The following is a 16,258-nucleotide window of genomic DNA, read 5'->3' as shown; positions in this document are numbered from 1 at the left end:
GGCATTCTTTCTACCCTTTGTAATGTTGTGCATCCAAGACTGTTGCAACTATTCAAGTGACCATCCTTGTGAGTGTCACCCACAGCACACGGCAGAAATGCAGAAGTCAGGCCTTCTTGGAGAGAACTGAGGCAGCTCTCCATGCAGACTCAGTTAATGTGACTTCCAGCAGTTCCTCATGTTTCTCGCCCTGTAACTTCCCAGACAACAGCACTGCCTACTTTCCAAAGACCAAACCAAATCCGAATTACAAGTTTACAAAGCCCACGTGAAATTCAGGTTTTGAAGAACATTTTCATTTTAAGACAAGCTGATTTTCTAACTCAAGGCAATCTTTGGAGGGGGGAAAAACCACCAAAACCATCTGCAGTCAGGGTCAAGATGCCTAGAGAGATCCTGAAACAGCAATTTGTTTGGAGGAGTTTCCCCAGTCCTCTAATTGCCAAAGAACTTCATTAGCAAGTACCATGCACTCCCTCCTGATCATTTCAGTAGATAAAATTAAGAGAACACAGAGACTTGCATCAGGAATCCGAAGGCAGTGGGAGGAACAAAGACAAGCAAGGAGAGAAAAGAATAAAAAAATACCATGAGAAAATAAAGGAAAAAAAAAAAAAGAAAAAAAGAAAGGCAGACTGTTGATGAAATCTGCTCCTGGTTGATATGGAAGGTGACCACAAGGTACTAACCAACGCTCTGATAACAGAGTATATTTTCCCTTTGATCACCCTCTGGTTTCACTGGAGACCCACTGGAGCTCGTAGAGGTATCAAGTCTTATGAGTATCTAGCCTAGCACAAAGACCATGAATGAAAGGAGAAGCGACTTTCCACCCCTCCTCCCAGCACTATCACTTGCATTTAATCAAGTCAGAGCGGTCAGATTTCAGTGAGCTTCCTCCACTTTCTGCCCAGAGATCACATTTAGGATTTTTTCCCTTTTGAAATGCCAGCTTTGGTGAAATCCAAAATTAAAAGGAAATGGGAAGATATATTCGGGACCACAGCTTAGGAGCAATTCCTCACACTGAGCAGGGCACCACGGGGATGTCCAAGCTCACTGCAAGAGCCAAGCATCTGCGTTCTTTCATTTAGTGATGACATCAACATGCAAGCCTTCTTTCTTATAGGCTCCAGATGAACCCTGAGGAAGATAGACCTCACAGCAATGGGAAACCACATGGCAAGACCAGGTAGTTCCCCAAACCAAGGCTACAGCAACTTGGAGCAAGGCACATGAGTCCAGAGGACTGGGAACTGCTTATCCAAAGCCCCTGCAGCAACAGGGTAAAGACACTCAAGGGCCACCCCATACAGTCCCTCTGAATCTGAAAGGTAACCAGACCTGCTCAGGGTCCCAGAGACACAACACGAAGGTTCAGCTTCCATCAGCAGCAGGATCCTGATCAAAGAGCACAGGGTCTTTGCTATACTTGGTTAAGATACTAAAAGCAAGGGAAGTCGGAGCATTTCTCACACAGCTCAGCCTCTCAGAAGATGAAAGCAAAGAGGGGATTTTTTGTTTAAGTACTTGCTTAGAAGTTCAGTATAAAAAAAAATCCCCTTAGCTTCCCTTCTGTGTTTAGGCAGAGACCTTCTCTATATTTCCAGTGTTGCGAAACAGAATACAGAAGAAAACAAATCCACTTTGCCTACACAGTGAGAGGGAAAAAAAAGCCACGAAAGCTCGTATAAATACATGCATGTCCCTAAAAACAGATACACCTATTAAAGCATCATTGTGAGTTTTTTCAAGTTGAGAGCCTAACAACTCCCTGTACTTGCTGTTAAGACCAATTTTACTCCAAAGTAATACGCAGAGTTCACACTAAGCAATGAAAGAACTTGGCCCTACTTGGCTTGTAAGAAGCCCAATTTGCAAATACTACCCATGGCCAGCTATTGAAAACATGGGCTGACAGAGCCCAGAAGGCACTACAGTGAGTGACTTAAGTGGAGGCACCCTACACCCACCAACATTCCTGCTGAATGAATGTGAAATCTGCAAGAATTGCTTTTATTTATCTTACTAGAAGCGTTTCTTGGAAGGGCTGGAAAAAATTTATTTCAGATGGATTTTTCAGCTGAGAACAAAGTTGTATTTATTGTAATTATGCACTCTCCGCTGTGGCCTGCCTCGCTGAGAAAGAACATTAAATTCAGCTGCACACGAACTCACGGAAGTGACCTTTTGAATGAGAATGCTGCAACAAGAGGCTCATGGAGCATTCTCCCTGCATAATACCCCACTGTCTGCAGCTTGTGATTAGCACTCTGACCACTGATTTAAGCTGCTTCTTACACAGGCACAAGTCCACACGAGGTCAATCTGCTGAGAGTAAGTCACGCTTGCTGCAAACTGCACTATGGAGAACTGGACTTGGGAAACTATTCAAAGTCTCCAGTTCATTTCGTTTTGATGAACATTTATTAACCATCGTGTGGCAGCATAACCTTGGGAGGCACTCTGAAGAGGGCTCTTCTGTAGGACACACACTACCTAATTTGAGTAAGAGGCTCAAAGGTGTTATTGGTACATACTCGCTTTAATGAGAGCAATGAATGCACAGAGGAACACACACCACCAGGCAGAAGCACTCGCTATTCTCAGAAGAACTGGAGGGTTATCTGCAGGGTTGCTGGATGGAAAGTCTAAGCATGTCAGAATGGAGGTGAGCTAACCCTAACGAACCAGGCAGTCAAATCAGCAGGTCCACCCCATCACCTGAATGAAAGGTGCAATGAGAAAAAGCAGGAGGTGCTTGTTTGGAAACAGAGGGTGTCTTTTTGGTGTGCAAATATAAAACGTCCTCCTCGCCCTCCTCAAACACATCAGATCACCTTACTCTTCAAAGAAAGTATGGCTATTATGAAGGGATCCCATCCTCTAAGAACTTAAAACAGATGTCCGAGCCTTTCCAGCAGCTGAGTTGCTGGGCAGTTGAACTTGTCGCTGCCAAAGAAAGCAAGGCAAGCTTGCGTGCTGACGTCCGTGTCTCGGGGGCACTTGGAAGCCGTGCTGCCTGCCTGGCCAACACCACCCCCGTGCAATAGGACCTGCTGGCAGCGTGCTCCCAGCTTCTCTCCCCCCCACTCTCCAAGGAATGTACAGCAGGCTCCTGTGGTTCACGGCCATCCAAAGGTTTTTGCTTTTTGGTTCACAGGTCTAGAAAACAGACTCCCTTGTTCTAAGCATCTGAGGATTTTTAAAGCCAAAATGCAGCTATCAAAACAGTCTGCACCGCCAGTTTGGGTTCTGTGCTCACTTTGCAGATCCTGTGTTAGCATTGCAGAGCTCTGGTTTCACAGCCTCGCTCACTCAACCTGCTGGTTGAGTCCCAGCCTGCAGCTCTGCCTGCCACTGCCTCCAAGGGGAAGGCAGTACGTGAAACTCAGCTTCCTGACTGCAGAGCCAATTAACCAAGAGCTGCAAAGGAAGAAAAGCTTACACTTGGAATATTTGTTCTCCGTGCAGCAAACACAGCACATGCCATGCAAGGGGCACAAAAGCTGGAGCCTCTCACATTGTTGCATGTAGATGATTTACAGCAATGCCTTCCAGACAAACAGAAGAACAGCTCCCACCTGAGCACAGCAGAAGCCAAGAGCCATAAAACCATGTCTCAATGATTAGGTAAAAATTGACCATAGCACTGGAGGCCATTGAAAACCTCTAGACCGAAACCTTGCAGAAGAAAACCAGCAGCTTCTTGGTTAACTAATAACTGAGACCTGAAGGCTTTCATCTAGGCCTCCAGCTGACGAGGGAAATACACAGCATCTACACACCAGGTGCCACGCAACCTTCTCATATCCTGACCCACACAAAAGCCCCACAGCTCACTGTGCATCCACCACTTGACACGGGGACGCTGAGATATGTGGAACTGCTTGCTTAATATCACAGTGAGCCAGGATCAGAGCTGAAGAGCCCCTGCAAAAAGCAGCAGCATCCAAAGGAAAGACCCAGAAGCACAAAGTGACATAAAAAAAAACATTATTTTTGACAATAATTTAAAATTCACCATAGAAGGGGGAAAAAAAAAACCCTCTGCAAAATTAAAAACCAAAATTGTGTATTTTTTTTTCCTTCATATCCCTCCCTCTCATCAAAAGCTCCCAAATGCGAAATGCTTGCTCTTGGGGCAGGGAAAAAAGCTGACACAGAAGCAGTGTCAGGCCTGCAATTAACAAGTTAATGGGATGAACTGGGTAAAAGCAGTATTTTTGAAGCCTGTTCCTTTAATGAAAGACATTAGACATTAGTTAAAAGCATAAACAAGTTTTACCTTGCACCCTGTCCTGCAGGGAAGGAAAGTGCCTTCAGAAGAGCTGTTGGCAGACAGTGCCTGTGCAAGAGAAGAACTGGTGATAAGAAGAGCTCTCACAGCAAGGACACAAATAAACACAATTTAGGGGCACTCATTTCAGAGTCTGACCATACTTGAAAAACGCTACAAGAACTTAAAGTTTCCTATGAAAAGCAGCGCAATGATGAGGAGAATCATTCCACGCTTTCCTGGAATGAAATCCTTCATCTTCTAATGAAAGGATGGTCCTTGGACTTTGCAGGCAAGGGACAGACCTAAGGGCACAAAACTGGTGTGCGGAGCCTAACTGCTCTGTGATGACACTGCTAAGGCCTGGGGAGGACAGGGTGTAATAGCAAGAAATGCTGTAAAATAAACCACAAACTCAAGAGGAAAATTAATATTCAAGGAGATGAGATGGAAAAGATTCCAAATGGATGCTCCTTTTCCCTACAAAAGCAGGAGGTGAACAAAGGAACAGAGCAATCAATACAGGTAGAAAAAGGAGAGAGAAGTAACTTAAGGGAAAACTTATATTTGCCACTGCAATTTCAGGCAGGCTTTGTCTGAGCCCGAGCGCTAAGTGTCAGTAAACAGGGACAATCAGCAGTGACAGATGTCTGCAAGCCTGCTTTATCTCAGCTTCACATCACAGGAGGCTGAAGAGTCGAATGAAAGCTGTTGGTGAAGTTTGTTCCTCCTAAATAGGCAGAAGTGAAAATGACAAAGCAATCTGAAGACAACGCAATGCACCCCCAACCCTCCACCTCCACTTCAGCGTTTGCTGCTTGAAAAGCAGCCTGCAGCCTAACCAACAGGACAACCAGCAACAAAGGGAGGAATTCACCACACAGGAGACCCAGACATGACTCATGACCCTCAAATACATTCAGGTAGCAGCACTAAATGCTTTCCAAGCACAGAGCAAAGGTCCTTCCAGTCCTATGCGAAAAAGACTTTTCTCCCTGCAAGAAGGGGTGAGGGGAACACTTAAGAGTAAATTTCCCCATGGGTTTGTAACAGTTGATGAACAAGACACAATGAAGTCAGCACAACAGCATGGCCTTGAAGACAGACTGCATTCTTAAAAGGTTTTTCCCAGCCTTTATCCTTTATCCCTGTACAATGCCCACCGCCTCCTCCAGGCCCCAGGTAGTGTTTAATCCTCCTATTCCCCCCCTGGTCATTCCCAATCCCTAAGGAGCCAGCTGGGATCCATGTGCCCACAGCCAGAGCCACAGAACTGTCAGAGGCACCGATGGATGCAATGTAACAGCCTGATCCGAAGGATCCAACAGACAGCTCCCATGTTGGCCATCACCCACCACCAGGGACATAAAGCAGATCCCACGGAAGATAAGTTTCCAAGCACCCAACTTCTGACTCAGCATTAACAAATTAAAACTCATTACAAAGTGTCAGGACACAAGAGAAAAGTGCCAATCAGTTCTGCTCATTAAAAACCCTCTGCAATGCCTGTAGACATACCATTCATGCCTGAGTTTCCCCACTTCCAACAGGCAACGCTCGATACCTTTTGCACAGGTTCAAGATGGTGGTGAGATTCCGGCTGAAACCATCACCATCTCTACAGCTCATCAGCCTTTTCCACTTCTGTCTGTGGTTCAGCCAGCAGGAGAAAAAAGAAAATAAAAGTAGTTCCGTAACCAGAACTCTGAAAGCTGACCAGCTCTGAAAGCTGACCTCCCATCAGTTCACTCCACGAGGCTGACTGACATTGCAGGACAGCAAATCGAGCTCCAAGTGAAGCACATGATGGAGCTGTATGTGTCCCTGTTCATTGCAGGGGAGTGGGACCAGATGACCTTTAAGGATCCCAACTCTAAGGATTCTATAATTAAAACCACATCACCACTACAAGTAATGAACTTCCATCTCATAGCAATGCAAAAGAATAAAGAGGAATGGAGAATTTATTGAGGTAAAATCTTTCCACTGCTTGTCCTAAGGATTGCATCCATGAATGGTTGCCCTTCCATGACTATCTGTCACTAGCCTGGATTCAAGGACTGCTGTTGAGACATCCCTGATATGCTGGGTCCTTACAACCCCATCAGTAGCTGCCCAGTCCTCTGGGATTGATGAACCCACTAAATCAAATGCCAGATGGGAGCACGTACAGCCATAAAGTCACCAGCTAAACACATCAGCAAGCCGAGGAGATTCTTACGCAGCTAACCAGGAAGGGTTACCTGGTTACCTCTTACCTTGTCCCCTGTAGATTAGGGCAGTGTGAGTCAAAGGAACACCTCCAAACCTGCATGCTGTCAGGAGACAGAACAAAGGGCCACCTGCAGCAATGCATTACCAACAATCCGGGATATGCCTGACAAGGACAGAGCTGCACAGGCACAGCCGTGACCAAAGGGCACAGCACAGACACCGTGGGACAGAGGACGAGGCCAGAAGATCAGCCCATCACTTTTGGCCTAAACAAAACACCCTGCTCTCTCCTAGGGTGCACAGGATACTTTCAGACCAGGCCTTCCATCTGCTGCACAGCTGCAAGGATGCAATAAGAAATTCTTACAGCATTGTGTGCAATCATGAGGGCAGCTCACGAATGGAAGAATGTTAATCAGTGGGGAAGCACGCTATCCAGATGAGACACTGGAGCGCACAGAGGTATAACCACGGCGGTACGAGCAGTCCTTAATTCAATCTGCACAGTTATTTAGTGGCTCCACTCTGAGCAAGTACAGGCCGTACTTTGATCTCTGCTGCCTCCTGCCAAAACTGGGGAAATCAGCAAGCCAAAAAGCAAGAGTCACAAAGATATTTCAGCAGGCGAAATACAACTCTGGGGTTGTATAAGCAGTTCTCCTCCTGAAAGACACATAGCATTTCAGGAAGCACCAAAGTGCTATTGCAACTAATTACCTATACGTTAACTGAAGAAGTTGGTGTGGATTTTGAGATGGGTCCCTCTTAGATGTGGATAACTGAAGCTTTGCTGCTCACACACTACTCAGTGACACTCCTAAAGGGTCCCAAGCACAGGCAGGTCTGGACCAAGCCCAGTAACTTCATGTGCGGTCACAGCCAGCACAGCCCTGAGCACAAACACTGCGCTAAAGGGGTGTCAGATGCACCAAGTCACGTCAAGCCTGCCCTGGACACAAGGCTCCTCTCTGCCACCCAGATGAATCATCTCTGGAGTCACAGCATTTCAAGAACTCTTCAATTTGGAATGAAATGAGCCTTTAAGGAGATCTGTGCTTCTGTCAGATTTTGGCTCCAAACCATCTTATTAGAGAAAGACAGATTCCTCAGGCTTGCCACATAGTTAACATTCACTTAAATCTCTTGTTTTTAAAGAAAACAACAGTTGAGAAAACGATGTGATAATTAAGCTGCTTGCAGTGGGAAGCAGATGGACAATCAAATAACCTTTAGTTCGCCCCATAGGGATGTACTGCAATAGAATCCGCAACAGAATAATGATTAATGTTCAAAGTTTAACATTACAAATTTGATCAAGCTTGTTCCTAAAAGACATTCATTTTAAAGGACACCCTAATTCATTTCTTACTTCCCCACTTCCCTGTCCCTCTCTGTGCATGAGGACAGTGCACAGATAATGCTATACAAGTGCAGCCATAACCGGGCATGGCCAGGTTCCTTTTTCCTGTGTTTACTCTGATCTTATTTTTGTTACACAACAGCAGCATATCTTCCTTTAATCTGCAGATAGGTGCTCCAACTCCTGTTAACAGAGCTTTGTGCTCCATGGCAAGCACACATGCAATGAACAGTCACAGGGTAAAACACTTGGACTCAGGACTTGGCTTTGCTAATTATCTTCATTCTCCTCTATGTGCCACCCAAAACAAGACTTCATTCAAAGAAAGGTCTTCAAAGATTCTCAGCAGCCTGGACTTATTTTAACCTGAAAAAATCAGACCCTCCTGCATAGTACAGCGTGTTCTCAGCAATGTTTGCTCAGTGTGGCTAGGCTGCACAGCTCCACCTCCTGAATTATTTAGAGGACACATTTCCTGCAGCACCTCCCAGCCTCAGACCTCCAGCTCTGTAGGAGAGTATTCAGAGAAGCACAAACCCTGCACAAGCTCCCCCCAGCACAGAAGCAAGCAGGGCATTGCAGCTGTCTGATACAGAGATGGCAGCAGGCAGGAGTCACCATGAGCACTGAGGGCAGCCATGGTCTGCAGAGACCAAGAGCTGAATGCTGTCACAGGTCTAGCTAAAACCATAGGAACCCTTGATGCAGAGATCTTCCCAGCCAGCACTGCTCACCACTACAAGCCCATCACCTCCAAGTAAATCATACTCTAAGGCAACATGAAAGCAGACAAAGTTTAGTTACATTCTCATTTCCCTGATCACACATTATTCAAATATACATATACATATATATATATATCCCACATTACTCAAAAACGACAGTTTTTGAGTGGGTTGCTGTCAATCTGTAGTATGCCGTGAGATAATACCAGCTCTTTGATAGACAGTCTAAGATCTAAAATAAACCGCATGGGTTTTATATAGACAAGCTATGAAAACAAAACGAGTAAGAGACACATCCATATCTAAGTGCTCTAAAGAAAACACAGGCAGCCAAAGCTCTTCTCTCCCACCATCACGTACTGTACCACCCAAGACTTACTATTTTAGGACTATTCCTGGTGCACTGGTGGGAGAGGATATCTACAAGTCAAGCACGCAACTATTCCACAAGCAGGTCTATGTATGAATACTTCTACGCCCCTCTTTTTCCCTTCCTCCATTTCTACTTCCCATTCCTTTCCTCCACCTGTTCCTTGGCTAATGCACAAGCTGTACAAGGAGTGCCCTTCACAACCTTCAAAGCAGGTACAGTGTTTTGATTAGTATTTATAGGGCTGAAGACTTGCACAGCTTTTGTCTAGACAGTCCTAGCACCTGGCTGCCGCTCATAGCTGGAACACCACAACACCTTGTGCCTGTATACACTTAGTCTGTGTATGTTGGCTTGGTGGTGGAGCAGAGCAAGCACTGGGACTTCCACCAGTTCGAAACAGTTGAGACAACATGGAAAACACACGGTTCATCACAACCCTGCAGCTCCTTACTGCATCAAAGGCCAAACCACAGCAAGAAAATCTGGGACGGTGCTACCAATCTGATGGTTGGACTAGATGATCTTAGAGGTCATTTCCAACCATAGTGATTCTAATGACAAAGCCTTTAAAGTCCACCTGGTGCTCTCACTGCCTTGAAAGAAGGAGATTTTAAAACATCTGCAGTCAAACTCCTCACGTCTCTACCTGCTTCAGAAGTCAGGATGTTTTCCAATGGACGCCTTACCCAGCAGGACACTCCACACCCGTGTCCTGGTGAAACTACACACTGTGTAACCACAGCACCTGTGCTCTGCAGGCACGGAGCAGTATCCAGGGGGATTCAGACCTTCAGTAAATTCCTTCACATAATCTGTGGAGGTTCAGATCTTCAACAAATGTGAAAGTCAGTTCCTGCCTCCTAAGCAGAGCATCAAATCTGAAGGAATCCTGCTCAATTTATGTTCTATGGAGGATGAAAAAGACATAACGACTCCATGAACAACAAGATCCAGGTTGTGCACAGGACACCTGGCCCAGCACAGTTGTCTATGAGCAACACTGAGCAAGGTGAAGGTCTATGGGTTCTGCATAGGGCAGTGTAAGAACACTGCTGGAGCACATCACAGCACAAGCACAATACTGAGTAAAGTGATGGAGGAAAGCAAATGAACTTCTTCGGAATGAAGAAGGCGGTTACAGCCTACAAAGACAAGGGCTGGTTCCCATCATCCTGGCTGAAACGCACTCCCTCCTTCCTCCCCATGATAAACACGGCTTTGTGGGCACGGTGGTGACAGGCTGATGTGTTGGACTAGATGCTCTCAGAGCCCTTTTCCAGCCGTGCTGGCTCTAGATGCTCACCCCACACGTCCTGCACAACAGCAGCCTCCTGTGCCCGGACAAGCCCCGCTCCCCGGCCCATCCACCCCGTTCGCTGCCCCCTCCCCAGGTGACACGGCACCTGCCGTCGCCCCACACCCGTGCCCCTCTCAGTGCCGCCCTCCCCCGGGCGGTGTTCCCTGTTCCGTGCACAGTGGGTCCCCCAGCCCCAGCCCGGTCCCACACGCCGCTCCCCGCCCCCCCAGCCCTATTTCAGCCCCCAACCGTGACAGACCCACCAGGCCTCGCCCCCAGCCCGCAGTTCGCCTGCTGACAACCCCCTCCCCTCTCATCCAGCTGTCGCTCACGACCCCTTAGCACACATTGAACCCTCCGACCGGCGCCCCCCGGGCTGCCTCCTACCTGGGCGGGCTCCAGGCTGGCGGGCAGCCCCTCGGGCAGCGCCTGGAACAACATGAGGGCCATGGCGGCACGGAGCCTCCCCGCCATCCCCCCCACCCCCCGCTCCCCGCCTCCCCAGCCCGACTGCGGCCCGGGACGGGAGCCGAGGGGTACCCCGCTCCTTGTCCCGCCCCCTTCTATCGCTGATTGGTCAGACGGCGCGCAGCTCGGACGGCTATTGGCTCGACACGCCAGAACGGGAGGGGCGGGGTCTGCCTGCAGGGAGCTGCCATCTTGAGTGTGGCGCGGCGGACAGGGGGCCCGGGGTGGTGCGATGGGCGCCATGTTGTGAGTGGCGGAACTGTGTGTAAGGGGGTGTGGGCGCTGCCACTCGTGTCCGTGCCCCGGCGTGGGGGGCAGCTCAGGGGCCCTGTGACGGCCATACAGCGCACGGCCACATCTGCTGGCCATGGCTCCTGGCAGCTTTAAACCCTGCTCAGCCTCCTCTGCAGTGCACACAGTGCCCTGCAGCCATGCAGCCCACCCAGCCCTGGGGATTGACCAGGAAACCTGCAGGGAAGTGGCTGAAATGGCCACAGCAGCAGCGAGTGCTGATGGCAGTAAAACTGCCAGCCCAACGCCAGGCCCTGAGGATGGGCAGCAGGCTGCAAAGCCACTGCTAACACACCATGGTGCCCACAGCCCTGCCTGCAGCACACAAGTGCTGTGCTGGAGTCTACCCAGTCAGGGCTGGGCATGGCCCCCAACATCCCAGCAGCTGAGTGGGGGCTGCTGTTGGGAACCACAGCATGTGGAAGGGATGTCCCAGCACAGCAACCTCTGCCTGGGCTTGTCCCAGGTGCAGGTGGATCGCTCACAGCTGGTGGGCAGCGTGCAGGCATTGTGCAGTGCCAATCCCTCAGTGCCAGGCAGTCCCCACAGGGGGTTGGCACCGTGATGCTCCTGAGATGCTCTGATAACGTGCTCAGCAAAGAAAAATAATCAACGTAGCAGCTTATCTCCTGCCCCTGGGATTCTTCAATCAGGGCGATACTTGGGGCACACCTAACCCTGCACCCCTGCGAGCGTGGGTTGGCAGCAGTTAACCCATTGGGCACACACCCTGCATGCTTAACCTGGATTAAGCACCTCCAGCAGCACTTGGGCAAGGTTTTGGGGCTGCTTATCATTCACAGACATAAATTTTAGGCTTCTGTAGCTCACCAGCCCTGCCACAGCCCAACAGGACGTCTTTGGTCTGGTTGTTATTGAAAGAAGGTTGTAAACATGCTGCAGCACCAACGTTTCAGCCCTGCAGAGCTTCGCTCCCTTTCCCATCCTGTCCTGAAATTAGAAGTAGGAAGGAGGCAGAAGCTGGAGCATGGGACAAGCCCAGATTGGGAGTGACTCATCACTGGAGTGTAATTAACACCCGCAGCTCTTCACAAATAGGACTGAGTCCGGCACTGACTTCTGGCAGTGAGGTTTCCTTCCTATTGCAGCAGTGTGATGCAGTCAAGCTGGACTGAACTGCCTGCAACCACCTGCCAGCACTCCACATTGGAGCTGCGAGTGGCAGAGATGGCACAAATCTTCCCATGGAGGCTCCTGCTGCAGCTTAGAAACCCTACAATCAGAATGTAGGAGTTCAAACACCAAGCAGTGATGTCTCCCTGTGGCACTCAACTGGAGATACATGGTTTCACGATACATGGTTTCACATGCAAGCAGAGAGCCCGCACCTTCCCTTTTTCCAGGGCAGGTATGACCCATGAACCAGCCCTGTCCAGGGAAGCAGGTACCCAAAGACCAGCCAAAAGCAGAGCCCACAGCTGTTTTAAAAATCACCACGTTTTATTTGCCATTCCCCATCTCTGTCATTTGCACTGTGATCTGTTTAGGGCCTGAGTTCACAACCCAATGGCTTTGTGACCCTCTCCAAATGAGGGGGGCCAGAATGGTCAGAATCAAGTGTTTCCCAAGTCCTTGGTCCCACCACAGGGACAGTGAGGCACAAGATGGCAAGGCAATGCCTGGCTGTCATGCTTAGTGCAATGAGCTGATTGCAAAATTCGGAGCTTAAAAACAATTAGCTATTTATCTTTGGGATTGTGACAATCGCAAAGTGAATAAAACCTGATCCTGAGTGTAAGGCACAGTCATAGCACTGGTCCCAGGGCATTGGGGTGTTCCCCTACATAGGGGACTGGTCCTTTCCCACTCACCGTGGGGGTACCAGCTCTTGCAGAGGCCTCTGCAGCAGTTTAAGGCAGCAGTGTGGTTTAGGGTGGAGGAAATGGGAAATGATCCCAGCTCCACTCCCAGACTGGGTTAATGGGGGCTGCACCATGCATCCAAGCCCCACAGTGGCACACGGCTGGCAGTGGTGGGTGGCTGGAGGGGTGCAATGGCTCCCAAGATAGCTTCCATTCACAGCCCTTTGTTAAAGTAGACATATGGCACTTTGTCTCCGTGCTTGGCCACGATGCTGTCCCGCAGCTCTGGCTCAAGGTCAGACAGCGCAAGGGAGCTGTGGGGAGAGGGGACAGACTGAGACCATTATCCTGTTCCTCCTGGGTGACCATCAGGACAGGCTGTGGGGAGTGAGGGGAGGAGGGGGGCTCCCATGGGAAGCCATGGACAGGTACCATCTCTGAGGGAACAGGGCACAGGCTGCCGGCACCATGAAGAGCAGGCTGCGGGCAAAGGAGAGCGGGTGTTAGTGCTGGAGCTGCACAACCCCCGCTGCATGGTCCCAGCCCAGGACACAATGTAACAGAGCTCAGGTTGGAAGGAAATAAACTTTGCCATCACCGCTGGGTGTGGGCTTTTTCCAGGGTGACTTCAGGCATCCTCCAGAGCCACACTGGTTTTTTGAGATACTCACAACCCACCGCACAGCAACACCTGCAGCGGCGCATGGAGAACCCGGATCCGCTGCAGGGGAAGAGCAGGGTCAGTCCCCAGCTGACCGCCACAATCCCACACCCAGAGCAGCAGCAGGGGCTCACCTGCATGAAGGGAAACTTCTCCAGCCGCTCCATGATGATGGGCAGAATGACTGCGCACAGGGAGAAGAGTGAGGGACCCCACCAGCCCACGCAGCTCCATCAGCACAGGCCAAGCTGAGTGCTGCAGGGCTGCAGTATGGGTCTGATTCCCGTCCTCATCCCACACTCACTCATGCCTGGAGCTGCCATGGTGATCCTGGAGACTACGACCTGTGCAATGCCCTTCACCGCTGCTCTCTGTGAGCAAGAGTGGCTGCTCAGCCTTGCTGATGTCCACTCATCCCCATTCCAATATCTGCTCTCCCTCCCAAACTCACCCTGGAGTGCCCAAGCTCGTTGTTGTCCTCATCGGTCACTGAGATCCCATGGATAATCTCCCTGTGGGGACAGCAACGCAGCAGCCCTGGGCTGTGCCACCCCTGGGCTGATGCTGCCACCTTCAGGGTATGGCTGACACAAGGGACCCCCACCCCATGGAACACACCAAGACTTCTGCAGCTCCAACAACCCCCCTGCAGCACCAGGACATCATAGACTCCAAAAGGGATATCTTCACCCCCAAACCACCCTCCTGCTTTGTTCAATGCTGGGCCACCCCACCAGGGACACTCTCTCCCAGATGCAGGGTAGTGATCACACAGATCCCATCCCACCTCTCCCATCCTCCCTTGGGGCCAGGGAGCAGAGGCAGACCCCAGATGCACTCACTGTTGCCTCATCATTGGGATGTTCACACAGTTGGCAGCAGCTACAGCTGCAAAAGGGACCCAGCGGGCAAGCAAGGGAGGAGCACGCTGCAGGACAAAGGATGGGATCAGCATGGGGGTGGGATGCGGCCAGGAGCTGTTGCAACCCCATCTCTACGTACCTTGGTGTAGAGGTTGAGTCCCACAGCAGTGGCCAGGGCTGTTGAGGTGGCTGTGACGTAAGCCACTCCTATTTGCCTGGTGATTTGCAACAGATGCATGGAAATATAAAATAAAACACTGCCTTTGACACTGAGATCCTCTTCCTTTGGTGCCTGAATGTCTTTTTGGTGCATCCCACAGGCACCAGGTGTCCCATCCCAGGGGCACACTTACGCCAGAGAGATGGGGGACGCAGCATTGCGGTTGGTATAGTTGACGATGGCATTGAAAGATTGGTTCACCCACTGCCAGAACACCACGGCTGGCACTGTCCTGCAGAGGGAAAAGGGCCCTCAGAGCACCCAGGTGCCATCAGGGAACAGATAAGATGCCCTCTATACCCTTGTCCTGGTGTCTGCTGGGAGAAACTGAGGCACGGCAGCCTGAGGTCAAGGAGTGAAGCAGGGGCAGGGCTGGGAAATGAATGTGTATGAGAGGGTCTTGCAGACAGCACAGGAGGAGGCATAGCCCTGAGGGGTTTGGGATGAGAATAAGATCCACCTGGCCCTCAGTGATGCATGCAGCAAGCTCATGGGGACAGAGGTGTGTGAGAGCGACCCACTCCTGAGCCCATAGCATTAGAGCCCCTAGAGGAGCTGAGGGCCATCCAGGCTGTGTCCCAACTTGTGTCCCCAGCTCTCACCGGTAGAACTGCAGCATGCAGCCGGTGAGGGCCATGCCACCCGGCACCTGGAAGGACATCCTGCCAATGAGGTTCATCTTCTCACCACTGTCAGGGTGGAAGGCTGAGTCGTACAGTTTCTTGGCATAAAGCAGCTGCTCCTGACTGCTCCCCGGTGGCACCATCCCGGCCCTGCAAGCCCGAAGTCGCAGGAGCTCAGCCACGATAGCTCAGGGCTCCCAAAACCCCAATAAACATCCACAAAAACACCTCTGACAGATCATAGAATCGTTTGAGCTGGAAGAGCCCCTTAATGGTCATCTAGCCCAACTCTCCTGCCACGAACAGAGACATCTACAGAGACATCTACAGCTCCATCAGGGTGCTCAGATGCTGCACCAGTGCTCGGGCAGGTGCCAGGCACAGCCCCAGCACCACAGCTGTGTGCTCACCTGCATCCTGCCACCACGGCCTGCGCCCGGTCCAGCTCCCGCTCCGGCACCAGCACAGTGCGCGGGTCGGTGATGTTGAAGAAGTGCCGCAGCCGCCCCATGAAGGTGCTCTGGTCCCAGCGCGGGGCATCGATGTCGAAGCCGAGGGGCACAGCAGCCATTTTGGGATAGCGCCGTGCTGCTGCGGAGCGCTGCACCGAGCCAACTGCTGCGGGTTTATATTTAACAGCTGGCTTGGACTTTCAGCGACCCGAGGCGCTGCTGCCGCCGGCCTCCTGCACTGCACACTGATAACCGCACACACCCCACGGCATGCACGCTTCCAACGGTGCTACGTCGCATTCCCCCCCCCCCCCTTCAAGGCTGCTGACTGCACACCCGTGGAGCTGCACAGCCACCCGGTGACGTTCATCGCATCGCATTGCAATGCATCGCATCGCGCAGCCCCCACTCAACCCGCGCCCCCACCCCACGTGTCCCTACCTGCGCGGCACCCAGACTTTTGGCGCGCCGCGTGGCCACCCTCAGCCAATCAGAGCGAGCCGAGAGGCCGCGCCCACCTGCCGCGTGCTCTCAGGATGGGGGCGTGGCTACGGTTGGCCCCGCCCCCTCCCGCGGGCCCCGCGCGCGCGTTCCGTACGTCCGGCGGGA

At 51.0% G+C, this 16,258-nt stretch overlaps 2 protein-coding genes across 7 annotated transcripts in view; both read right to left on the bottom strand.

Annotated features, from left to right (window-relative positions):
• WBP1L (WW domain binding protein 1 like) overlaps positions 1–10,756 on the bottom strand; it is a 47,724-nt gene extending 36,968 nt beyond the window's left edge. For 4 of the 6 annotated variants that reach the window (XM_015867213.2, XM_085554680.1, XM_085554681.1 and 1 more), the window contains exon 1: positions 10,636–10,756. Coding sequence is in view for 2 of the 6 variants with exons in the window: in XM_015867210.2 (XP_015722696.2) it covers positions 10,636–10,722 (87 nt within the window). In the remaining 4 variants the exon portion in view is untranslated. Of the gene's footprint in view, positions 1–4,288; positions 4,349–6,537; positions 6,595–10,635 lie in introns of all 6 variants that reach the window. The other 2 variants (XM_085554679.1, XM_015867209.2) reach the window with 2 other exon arrangements.
• A 1,691-nt stretch (positions 10,757–12,447) lies between these two features.
• On the bottom strand, positions 12,448–16,116 carry SFXN2 (sideroflexin 2). The gene is made up of 12 exons (XM_015867189.3): positions 16,091–16,116; positions 15,608–15,815; positions 15,177–15,347; positions 14,708–14,806; positions 14,494–14,569; positions 14,334–14,419; positions 13,943–14,003; positions 13,796–13,862; positions 13,626–13,675; positions 13,502–13,551; positions 13,263–13,310; positions 12,448–13,144 (listed from the first exon to the last, which is right to left on the bottom strand). Exons 2-12 carry the CDS (start codon positions 15,766–15,768, stop codon positions 13,045–13,047), a joined length of 969 nt encoding a protein of 322 aa, XP_015722675.2. The 5' UTR covers positions 15,769–15,815; positions 16,091–16,116; the 3' UTR covers positions 12,448–13,044.
• Between the last annotated feature and the right edge of the window lie 142 nt (positions 16,117–16,258).

This window comes from Coturnix japonica, chromosome 8 (assembly GCF_054131305.1).
Source record: "Coturnix japonica strain WE chromosome 8, WE-NBRP24, whole genome shotgun sequence".
Classification (NCBI taxonomy): domain Eukaryota; kingdom Metazoa; phylum Chordata; class Aves; order Galliformes; family Phasianidae; genus Coturnix; species Coturnix japonica.
The sequence above is the reverse complement of the archived record's forward strand: the minus strand, read 5'-3'. Positions and strand labels throughout refer to the sequence as shown.

What these genes read in the sequence shown, in the direction of transcription:
- SFXN2 (XM_015867189.3), bottom strand. Translation starts at nt 15,768, where the DNA reads ATGGCTGCTGTGCCCCTCGGCTTCGACATCGATGCCCCGCGCTGGGAC. An exon ending in CATGGCAGCTCCAGGCATGA is followed by an intron (nt 13,676 to 13,795) that starts GTGAGTGTGGGA and finishes CCCTGTGCGCAG; the next exon opens with TCATTCTGCCCATCATCATG. An exon ending in AGAAGTTTCCCTTCATGCAG is followed by an intron (nt 13,552 to 13,625) that starts GTGAGCCCCTGC and finishes CTTCCCCTGCAG; the next exon opens with CGGATCCGGGTTCTCCATGC.